The sequence below is a fragment of the Pan paniscus genome, chromosome 6 (assembly GCF_029289425.2).
Source record: "Pan paniscus chromosome 6, NHGRI_mPanPan1-v2.0_pri, whole genome shotgun sequence".
NCBI classification, from domain to species: domain Eukaryota; kingdom Metazoa; phylum Chordata; class Mammalia; order Primates; family Hominidae; genus Pan; species Pan paniscus.
In genome coordinates this window covers 187,758,227-187,769,583 of record NC_073255.2, presented here as the reverse complement: position 1 = coordinate 187,769,583, position 11,357 = coordinate 187,758,227, and the positions used below count along the sequence as shown (strand labels likewise).

General features: G+C 43.0%; 1 protein-coding gene across 6 annotated transcripts in view; it reads right to left on the bottom strand.

Moving 5' to 3' along the window:
- Window positions 1–7,054, bottom strand: part of NUB1 (negative regulator of ubiquitin like proteins 1) — a 37,092-nt gene extending 30,038 nt beyond the window's left edge. For 2 of the 6 annotated variants that reach the window (XM_008967965.4, XM_034965276.3), the window contains exons 1-2: window positions 6,549–6,694; window positions 2,944–3,062 (exon numbers count right to left, since the gene is read on the bottom strand). In XM_008967965.4, coding sequence (XP_008966213.2) covers window positions 2,944–3,062; window positions 6,549–6,618 — 189 coding nt within the window. In that variant the 5' untranslated portion in view covers window positions 6,619–6,694. Of the gene's footprint in view, window positions 1–2,943; window positions 3,063–4,678; window positions 5,180–6,429 lie in introns of those variants that run through there. The other 4 variants (XM_055115538.1, XM_003815087.3, XM_008967966.3 and 1 more) reach the window with 4 other exon arrangements.
- Window positions 7,055–11,357: the final 4,303 nt, after the last annotated feature.

Genomic DNA, 11,357 nt, shown 5'->3' with positions numbered 1-11,357 from the left:
CTGGAGGGGAAAATGAAAAAAAAACCCAGAAAATATTCCAATTTTTCAAACTTGTGAGAACAAATCAAGTTGGACTTAAACAATTCTCTTAATGAAAATCTGTGAACCATGGGTACTAGTTGTAAAACTATTTGTAAGGGAGAGCTTTAGAATTGAGAAAAAAAAGAAGATTGAAAGGGCTCAAGAAAGGATGGGAACCAGTTATTACTGAGAGCAAAGTCATTATGGTTCCTCCCCAAAAGAATCCAGATGAGTATCTCTAATCTAAAAATCTGAAATTGCCAAAATTCAGCATCTGGAGATGCTCAAAGGAAATGCACACTGAAGTATTTTGAATTTTGAATTTTCAGATTAGGATGCCCAACTAGTAGGTATAAAGCAAACATTCCAAAATCCAAAAACACTTCCAGTCCCAAATATTTCAGTTACGGGATACTCCTCTCAATCTGTATCTGCATGTGAGGTTAATGTTTCATTAAACATCTCATAAAACAGTAAACACTTCAAAAAACGCTAAAGGTCAAGGTTTCATTAAATTCATAATGTAATACCATATAGTACGTAAAAATTATGGTGTAAGCATAAATTTATGACAGAAGAGATGTTCATGATAAAAGTGAAGTTGGAAAACTTTATAGATATGAGTATAGATTGGGCGCGATGGCTCATGCCTGTAATCCCAGCACTTTGGAAGGCAAGGTGAGAGGATTGCTCAAGCCCAGGACTTCAAGACCAACGTGGGCAACAAAGTGAAACCCCGTCTCTACAAAAACTAAAAATATATTAGCCAGGCATGGTGGCATGCACCTGTAGTCCCAGCTACTCCCAAGGCTGAGGTGGGAGAATCACTTGAGCCCAGGAGTGTGAGGCTGCAATGAACTACGGCCATGCCATTGCACTCCAGCCTGGGCAACAGATCAAGACCTTGTCTCAAAAAAAAAGGAAAAAAAAATTTTGTAAGTAACATAAACCTATATATACTTTTTTTTTTCTTTTAGAGACGGGGTCTCACTACGTTGCCCAGGCTGGAGTGCAGTGGCTATTCACAGGTGGGACCATAGCATACTACAGTCTCCAACTCCCGGGTTCAAGTGATCCTCCTGCCTTAGCCTCCTGAGTAGCTGGGACTACAGGCATGCGCCACTGTGTCCAGCAATACATTTTTTTAATAGTTACGTAGGAAAAGAGGAAGAATATACCTATGTTAACGATGTTTAACATATTTTAAAAATACATTCTTTATATTTTTGTATTTATATACATACTTTTTAAAACCTAGAATATATATTATAAATACTTTTTTAAAAACTTTCTATAATTTTCTAGAAAACCTAACTAGTGAGGATTTCTTTCTTCCTCCTGTCACCAGCCAATTCTGACACCAACTGGAAGTCCTACGATTCAATTCTGACACTAACTACCCAGAGTTAGCGTTAGACTCCACAGGTTTAAGGGCTCAGTCCACAAAAAAGCCCTAACTTCAGATACCAGTTACCAAGTATCTGGTCCCCAGGTTACCCATACTTTTGTCTGACTTAGCTACAAAGTCGAGGGTTCACACAAGCACCCCCTTCAGGTTCCATGATTTGCTAGAACAACTCACAGAACTCCAGAAAATGGTATACTTATGAATATAGTTCATTACAAAGGATACAAATAACCATTCACATGAAGAGGTACTAAGGCAAGGTCTGGAAGGGTCCTAAGCATAGAAGCCTCTGTCCCATGGAGTTGGGGGTGTACATCCCGACATGTGGATGTGTTCACCAATTTGGAAGCTGTCCAAAATCTGTCATTTAGGGGTTTGTATGGAAGTTTCATTATGCAGGCCTGATTAAATCACTGACCATTAGTATTAGTCATCACCTCAATCTCCCCTTCCCAGAGGTTGGAGGGGAGGGTGGAAAGTTTCAAGTGTCTAATCACGGCTTGGTACTTTTGGTGACCAGCCCCATCCTGAAGCTATCTAGGGGCAACCAAGCCTCATGAGCACAAAGGTTGCTCCTATCATGCTTACCACTTAGGAAATCCCAAGAGTTTTGGCTCTGCCAGGAACCAGGGACAAAGGTCAAATATTTTTCCTTTATGCCACACCTAGTTTCTAAACCAAGAGACTGTAACAATAAATTCAGAAGCAAGGTCAGAAGGTGGGTTGCAAAGAAAAAGTGAGGCCTGCCTGGAACAGAAGAAAAAGAAGAACTAGGACCCTAATACAGTTTGTCACCTCCCAAGCACATCATTATGTCACAACACAGAGCAATTTAATGCCTCATGACAATCCTTAGTCCCTGATAAATGTTACATCATGTTCAGGATACTCTGACTGAGAGCAGAGAAGTACATGCTAGGAAATTCCAGTATGATAGATTTCTGGCAAAAATGAGTACTGTTTCTCTGCTTAGAAAAGCAAGCAGACTTCAGTTTCTAGAAACATCACTTACATACAATATCATTTCTGATGATGCCATGAAAAACTGAGATACAACTGTTAGAAAAAACCTATTTTGGAAAAATGAACACTGATAGTGATAGCAACAAAAAAACTGGGGGAAAAAGGAGCAATTGTTTCACAGCAGATGATGATAGCAAGGAGGACCGAGAATGAGCCAAGACACTGTCACTTTGAACACACAATGCAATTACTTACTGGCACCAATACTGTTGCACTAATGGGTCAAAATGAGTTCCAGATAAATAATGTTATGTAATCCTGTGATGGTATTAAAAATATATGCCTGAAAAATTAGATAACATCCTCATGTGAATAAAATATTAATGAACAAAAATAAGGTTGTCAGTTCCTAGTAAAAAGTGGGTACCCGCTCACCACTAATGCTTTTGGTTATGCCAAAAGTTTATATGGTCATGCCTGACAATTCAGAATCTTATTTACCAAGGAGATTTATAATGCTGCTAATTATTGATGTCTTAAAAGAAAAATACCTTTAATGCCAAACCAACTTTTTTATTTTCATCTGTATATGGAGGTTTCCAAAGTTGAATCCTGTCTTCCCTTAAAAACTGGGTCAATTTTGCTTGAAGATATTTCTTTTGTGCCATCCCTGAAAGCAAAACAATACATTAATAAAACTCCACATCGCATTTTAAAATGTTAATAACTTACCTACACGTTAAGGTGTTTTGTTGGGTAAGCAAAGCTCCCTTCCTCTGTCATTAAATATAAATTACTATGGTTTAAATGAGTTCCAGACTTCTCTAAAAATATATATAGAAATATATGTTCAATTATATATATTACATATATAAAATATGTATTTCAAAGTTGCTAATATGTAGCAAGGATTATTACATGTTTCTATTTCTTAATCTGCTATTCTCTTATCTAAGAGAAAAGAGAAAATAAGAGAAAGATAAATCCCTCGAGTCGTGAACTTCTTTTTTTTTTTTTTTGAGACGGAGTCTCGCTCTGTTGCCCAGGCTGGAGTGCAGTGGTGCGATCTCGGCTCACTGCAACCTCTGCCCCCTGGGTTCAAGCAATTCTCCTGCATCAGCCTCCCTACTCACTGGGATTACAGGCATGCACTACCATGCCCAGCTAATTTTCATATTTTTAGTAGAGACGGGGTTTCGCCATGTTGGCCAGGCTGGTCTCGAATTCCTGACCTCAAGTGATCCACCCACCTTGGTCTCAAAACGCTGGGATTACAGGCGTGAGCTTGTAAATTCTCTCATACTTTGGCTAGTTTAACATAAAACAAAAGGCCAACCATCCTGGTAGTTAAATATAAAGAAAAGCTTGCTTGAACTGTAAACTATCGATAATAAATATTTTCGGATGGGTGTGGTGGCTCAGGCCTGTAACCCCAGCACTTTGGGAGGCTGAGTTCAGGAGCTGAGGTCAGGAGTTCGAGACCAGCCTGGTCAACATGGTGAAGCCCTATCTCTACTAAAAAAAAAAAAAAATATGAACAATTAGCCGGGCGTGGTGGCAGGTACCTGTAATCCCAGCTACTCGGGAGACTGAGGCAGGAGAATCGCTTGAATCCAGGAGGCAGAGGTTGTAGTGAGCCGAGATGGCACCACTGCACCCCAGCCTGGGCAACAGAGTGAGACTCCGTCTCAAAATAATAATAAATATATAAATATTTTCTATGTCAGAATTTTTTAAATTAAAAAGATTACAATACTAGGAAAATTTTGCATATTTTCTGATTAACAGCCTAACAGCACATCTACTTTTTTTTTTTTTTTTTTTTTTTTTTGAGAGGGAGTCTCACTCTGTCGCCCAGGCTAGAGTGCAGCGGTACAATCTCGGCTCACTGCAAGCTCCGCCTCCCGGGTTCACGCCATTCTCCTGCCTCAGCCTCCCCAGTAGCTGGGACTACAGGCGCCCGCCACCACGCCCGGCTGATTTTTTGTATTTTTAGTAGAGATGGGGTTTCACCGTGTTGGCCAGGATGGGCTCAATCTCCTGACCTTGTGATCCGCCCGCCTCGGCCTCCCAAAGTGCTGGGATTACAGGCCTGAGCCACCGCGCCTGGCCCTACTATTCAAATCTAACACTGATCGGATCATTTTACAGCTGAGAAAACTAGGGCCCTGAGTTTGTACCATGACTCAGGCAAAGACACAAAATTAGGCAGCATCTTAACGAGCACAACTTCCACCCACAACACTGGACTCTGAACTTCCGTCATGGAGTCCCCTTGCTGCTTGCCTGTTCCAGGTATGTAACTTCTCTCTCCCAGAGAAGTATGTACCGCGATGGAGCTGTCTACTCATCCCATACTAGCACAGCAATTCAAAGGTGAGTGAGGCGGCTGAGATGTAAGGCAGCTGGCAGGTGTAGCACAGCGCTTTAAGGTTTCCCAAATCAGAGAAGCAATAAGTAAAGAAAAATGTTATTAGCCCCCGAATGATGAAGACAAGTTCTAGAGAGTGGAAAAAATATGAGTTAATATTACCAAGATAAATTTCTTTTTTCTATTGAGGGCCAGTATTCCACATCCCCCCAAACTCAATTCACACAACTTTGAAATCTTTGAAAACTTTGGTAGCTTGTGTATTTCATAAACAAATATTTTTTAAAAGAAAGTTCAAATCTATTTTATGTCAGTGCGGGGACAAGAATTAGGTTAACCAGGACAGGGAGAAGAAAAGAGAGGAAGGAATAACACAGCCAAGGAGGCTGCTGTGTGCAACCTGGGTGGCCCATGGGAGAATCCTCCATTTTTCAAGCACTGACAAACGGCTTATCACAGCAAAGCATATTAGTCCTTAGAGCGTTAGCTTTTCAAACACAAATAACTTTAAAAACTACTTTATATACTACTCATGAATCTTCAGAAATTCTGAATAAAATATCACAGCAACCCTACTGTCTCCCCACTGTGGGACGGTAATTTCACAGGCTGGTTACTGGAGCCAAGCAATCTGAAAGGCTGATGTGGTACTCAGAGATGCCATCCAAGGCCGGGCGCGGTGGCTCACACCTGTAATCCCAGCACTTGGGAGGCCGAGGCCAGTGGATCACCTGAGGTCAGGAGTTCAAGACCAGCCTGGTCAACATGGTGAAACCCCGTCTCTACTAAAAAAATAAACAAATAAAAATTTTTTAAAAAGATGCCATCCAAGCCACCACTTGACAGAAGGACGAAGGAGTGTTACAAACCTAGTGCGTGTCAAACACTCCAGGGAGCAAACAAGAGCTCCAGGGTTACACCGAATAAGATTTAATGTTAAAAAAAATTAAACCACTGTCTTGAAACTTAAGAAACTTCAGTTACAGACAACAGAGTAAGTGGTGACATATTTTAAGTCAAGTTTAATAAGTCAGTTTTTAATTTTAACTGAAATGAGAACTGAAAAAGTTTCATGCATGCCATACAATGTTTCACATTGTAACTAAGAAAAGACGAAACTCATTAATATCACTCCGTGGTCCAAGCAGAAAGTGAAACGTTATAACGATCTTTTAAAAATTTCACTTTCACTTTTGTAATGAATCGCTCAATGCTACATTTAGCCACACCTTTTCAAGTATACATTATATATAGTTGAAACACTATATCTAGTCAAGACACATTCATTTTTTCTTAGGAAAATGAAAGATTCTTGATTAAAAATAAAAGGGAAGGAGGTGAGAATGATAGAATCAGGTCATCAAGGTTCGAGAAAATCAAGTGTCTTGTCATTAAATAGCAAAGAAAATCTGGCTTTGATTGCAAATAAATCCCAAATGGTATACTCGGAGTGTTACGATTCAAGTATAGCATTTGGCTAATTTTTTATAGACATATTTATTCCTTTCTCTCCCCAAACCGATACACTCAATATTTTCTTTTAAATACCCCACACCTCTGCCTAACTCAGGGCAAACCAAAGGGCCCCGAACGGCCAGCGCGTCCCGAAGCCCGGCCCGCCGCTCCCGGCCCCGGCCCCGGCCCAGCTCCACGCATGGCTGCTCACCCCCGCCCCGCGGCCGCTCCACCCCTGGCCAGGAGAGGTGCCCAGTCGGACCGGGAACCGGGGCGCCAAGCAGTGCTGCTGAGGCTGGGGTCGGGGACACTCGGCCGCCGTGTCCTCACCTGCGCCACGCCACTCCCGCCGCGACCAGCAGAGTGCCCGGATGCGGCAGCGGCCGCCGTTTGTTTTCATTCCGGGTGAGGCCAGCCCCGCCCCCGCCGCCGCTGTCGCCTTCGCGCCGCCGCCGCCGCCGCCGCTTGGAAAGAGGGTTGTGGGCGGGGCCAAGGCGAAGCCAGCTGTGGGCGGGGATACGGTTGTGTGGGCGTGGTTACCGCGGGGCGGAGCCGCGACGGGGCGGAGCTGAGTGGAGGCGGGGCTGGGCGAGGATGTGGCCGTGTGGGGCGAGGACCCGGGAGTTGGTGTCCAACGCCACCCCAGGCTCAGTCTTCCAGGACTTCCCGCCCGGGCTCAGTTTGCCAGCCATCAAGAGGAAATGGATCCTGGCTTTGTTTCTCCAGAATCCTTGAAAGAGGCTGGGGGAAGGGTCGGGACCGTCCCAACCCGCATCTCATTCCTCAGCCTAGGCTGGACCCCTTCCCTAAACCAGCGGCTTTTCACCCCGCCCTCCACAAGCCCACCAGGGGCTTCCCTGGGGTGAAATTAGGCTGCTTCCCGGGAATTTCCTCCCCCATGCTGTCCACGGCCACTAGGGACCACAAGACCTAGGGAGCTCTGCCTACTTCCAAGGTCCTATTCCCAAGGCTGTGCTCAACAGTGACGCTTCTATTTTATTATCAGTTATTGCTGTTAATCTCTTACTGTGCCTAATAAATTAAACTTTATCGTAGGTATGTACGTATGTATAGGAAAAAAATGTAGTGTGTATATATATATATAGTATATATATATGTGTGTATGTAAAATGGGGTGCAGTACTATCCGAGGTTTCAGGCATCCACTGTGGGTCTTGGGACATACCACCTGTGTGTGGATGAGAGGGGACTGCTGTAACCTTGCAGTGACCAATCCGTTTTTCGTTCCCTGTTGCTGCTTTCTTTAGCCCTTTTCTACCTATAAAGCCCACCTCCTCTGCCCAGCTCGTTGGAGCACCGTTTCTAAATTTTCAGAGAAGATGCCATCCTGATTCATGAATCAATAAAAACCAATAGATCTTTAATCTAAATTTGTGGTTTTGACTTCTGACAAAGGGATATTAATAACTGTATAACCGCACCAGACCAATCTGATTCGCCTTTTATATACCCAAGTTGTGAGTTGTTTTTCAGTTGCACGGACTCCCAGATGGAAGGTTTCACACGTAACCTGAGGATGCCCAGGTGAACCAAGCATGCAACCAGGGGCGGAACCTGAGTGCTCAGATCAAAGCAGGGACTGAATTAAGAAATGGGCACTGCATGGTGAGATCCAGAATGCAATCAGATCAAGCCCTGGTGTCACCCCATGGCAGGGTCCAGTCAGATGAGCATCCCAGCATCACCTCATCGCAAAATCTAATCCGATCATGCGTCATTACCCTATGCTTATAAAATCCAACCCAGCCCCAAGCTCAAGGAGACAGAGCTGAGGGTTTCCTCATGTCTCCTTGACAGTCAACTCACAATAAAGCCTTTCTTTTCTCAAAAGCCCATGCCATGGTGTTGGCTTCTAGCACATCAGGAAAAAGCCCGTTGATTGCTCAGTAGCAATTGCAGCAAGGTAGAAGGACAACAGAAACTGTTCTGACATTTTTTTCTGAGGGCTTTCTCTGAGATGAGTAACAAAGATAGTTTCACTTTTACATTTACGTAGTAGACCATCAGGAAATTGAATGTCCATGCTCAGGTGTGATGGAGCAGCTTGCAGTAGACCAAGGCTCCCACTAACAACAACTAGAAAAGCCAGAAAGCAAAGTCAGAAAACATCTGTTTGAAGGCAGTGAAAGCTGCTGAGGCAAGAATGGGGGGACTTGATATTCCAGAGAATGAGGAAGCTTCAAGGGGTGAGCTAATGTCTGCAGTGGCTTGTATTGGTGTGTGAGGGCTTTTGCCAGTTCTGGATACAAGCATGAGGCTGAGAATTTAGACTTTGAGACCACAGAGGGCCACTGCTGGGGACACAAAACCAACACAGCGACGTAGGGGGAAATTCCAAGGACAATTGCTGAATTCAAGGCTTGTATGGGGCAAGAAACTGAAATGTAAATGGAAGGCCTCTGAAAGCAGAAGTTTTTGATAGACTTGCAAAACAAAGATTCGAGTCTGAGATCTGCTAGGGTGGTGGTGGAAGTGGGTTACTGCAGAGCCTACACCATGTTCCCAGTTGGAAACTGGAGGGCAACGGTAGCTTGAACCCTACCAGAACCTCAGCCCAGCCTTCACTCCATGCAGTCCCTGATTGGATTAAGGTTATTGGCCACTCCTCTCTTTGGTTTTGTGGAGGAAAGGGAAAAACCCTCCTGAGAGAATGATAACATTTGAAGCCTCTACAACTTTTTAGAAGCTATATTTGGCATCTATTAAAAAGTTACTAGATAAAAAAAGAAAAAGACAATAGAAACAGACCCACAGATGAGTCAGATATTGGAGTTGCCTGATTAAAATAACTATGATGAACATTTTCAAGAAAACAGAGAAAAAGATGAAAATTTTCACCTGAGTATTGAAATCTATAAAAATAAATCAAATGAAAACTCTAGAGGTGAAAAGTGTAATAAATGAAGCTGTGAACTCTGGATGTTAGACAAAACTAAAGACACGATTAGTGAACTGCAGGCACATCAATAGAAAATATCCAAACTGAAGCATAGAAGGAAAGAATGGAAAATACAGAAACAAGCATTAGAGACACATGGGACATGATGAAAAGGTCTACCAGGTATTCAGGTTCCTAGAAAAAGAGAGAAAGGGGCAGAAACAATATTTGAAAAGATAATAACCAAGAGTCCAAGTTTCACAAAACTGATGAAAGACATCAAATTACAAATTCTGTAAGTTCTATGACTCCTAAGCAGGATAAATACAAAATCAGCCACACCCAGTGCATTCTAGTAGAACCATTGAAAACCAAGGAAAAAGATAAAATCTTAAAAGGTGCCAGGGCCAGGTACGGTGGCTCACGCTTGTAATCCCAGCACTTTGGGAGGCTGAGGCAGGTGGATCACCTGAGGTCAGGAGTTTGAGATGAGTTTGACGAATACGATGAAACCCCGTCTCTACTAAAAATACAAAACTTAGCTGGCTGTGGTGGAGGGCGCCTGTCATCCCAGCTACTTGGAAGGCTGAGGCAGGAGAATCGCTGGAACCTGGGAGATGCAGGTTGCAGTGAGCAAAGATTGCACCATTGCACTCCAGCCTGGGCAACAGATTGAGACTCCATCTCAAAAAAAAAAAAATTTAATTTAATTCAATTAAACAAAAAAAAGGTGCCGGGGAAAAGATGCATTGCCTTTTAAGATTGTCAGCTGACTTCAGAAACAATAAATCCAGAAGACAATGGAATGGCATCTTTAATGTGCTAAAAGAAAATACACGTTTAGTTCAACGTTCCTTAATATTTTAGGCAATAAGATTTATTGAGAACACAGAAATGGTGCAGACTTGTGCTTTTATCTTTGTCATGCATATGTGATGTCTTCTGGAATTAAGTTTAAAAAAGCAAAAGAAGTAAGTTATTCTGGCCTCCCATGGAGGTTTCTCAGATGGTAAGCCTACAGTGATGAGTAGCCACCTTCTTACTTCCAAGGTCACCTTAGTTTTTATTCACCCTTAAACTTAAAATCACATGACTAATATTGTATATCGAATTCTTTTTAACATTAAAAGGGGTTAAAAAACAAACACGGATAAAACACAAACAGATGATCCTGAACTTAATTCAGTAGTACTAATACCATGGTTTTATTTATTTATCATCTCTCTCCTTATTTTTTTATCTTGTTAGAGTAAGTGTATCACCTACCCAACTTTTTTTTTTTTTTTTGAGGCGGAGTCTTGCTCTGTCACCCAGGCTGGAGTGCAGTGGCACAATCTCAGCTCACTGCAAGCTCCGCCTTCCGGGTTCATGCCAATCTCCTGCCTCAGCCTCCCAAGTTGCTGGTACTACAGGCACCCACCACCATGCCCGGCTAATTTTTTGTATTTTTAGTAGAGGCGGGGTTTCACCATGTTAGCCAGGATGGTCTCGATCTCCTGACCTCGTCATCTGCCCGCCTTGGCCTCCCAAAGTGCTGGGATTACAGGTGTGAGCCACCGCGCCCAGCTGCACCTACCCAACTATTGAGACAAATGAACCTGGGTTAAAAAATTTGGACCAGAATATGTCAGAGATTCAAAACCAGAACACAAAATTTGAGGACTGATTACATGCTTCCAGAATGATTCTACCTGAATCACAGGTGAGAAGGCCAAGCCCTTTCTCACAGTGACTATGGCAACAGGAATTCATGACCTCCACTGAAATAAGGCATCCTAGCCCATGTTTCCTAGGAATCAGAGTAATCCTCCTATGCAATGACCTTGTAACTTCTTTTAGCTTCTATCATCTGTTTGGGTGATTGAAATTCTGGATTCCCAATCAGATGCGAACAACTTTTCCTCACCACTAACTTGATTTCTCTTTCTTCCATGATCTTCATATCCAACTAAGATGCTGAATAAAATTACTATGTCTCCAAACAGCATGTTAAAAAATTATTTATGGGCTAGGCGCGGTGGCTCACGCCTGTAATCCAGCACTTTGGGAGGCCAAGGTGGGCAGATCACGAGGTCAAGAGATTGAGACCATCCTGGCTAACATGGTGAAACCCTGTCTCTACTAAAAATACAAAAATTAGCTGGGCGTGGTGGCGCACGCCTGTAGTCCCAGCTACTCGGGAGGCTGAGGCAGGAGAATCACTTGAACCCGGAGGCGGAGCTTGCAGTGAGCTGAGATTG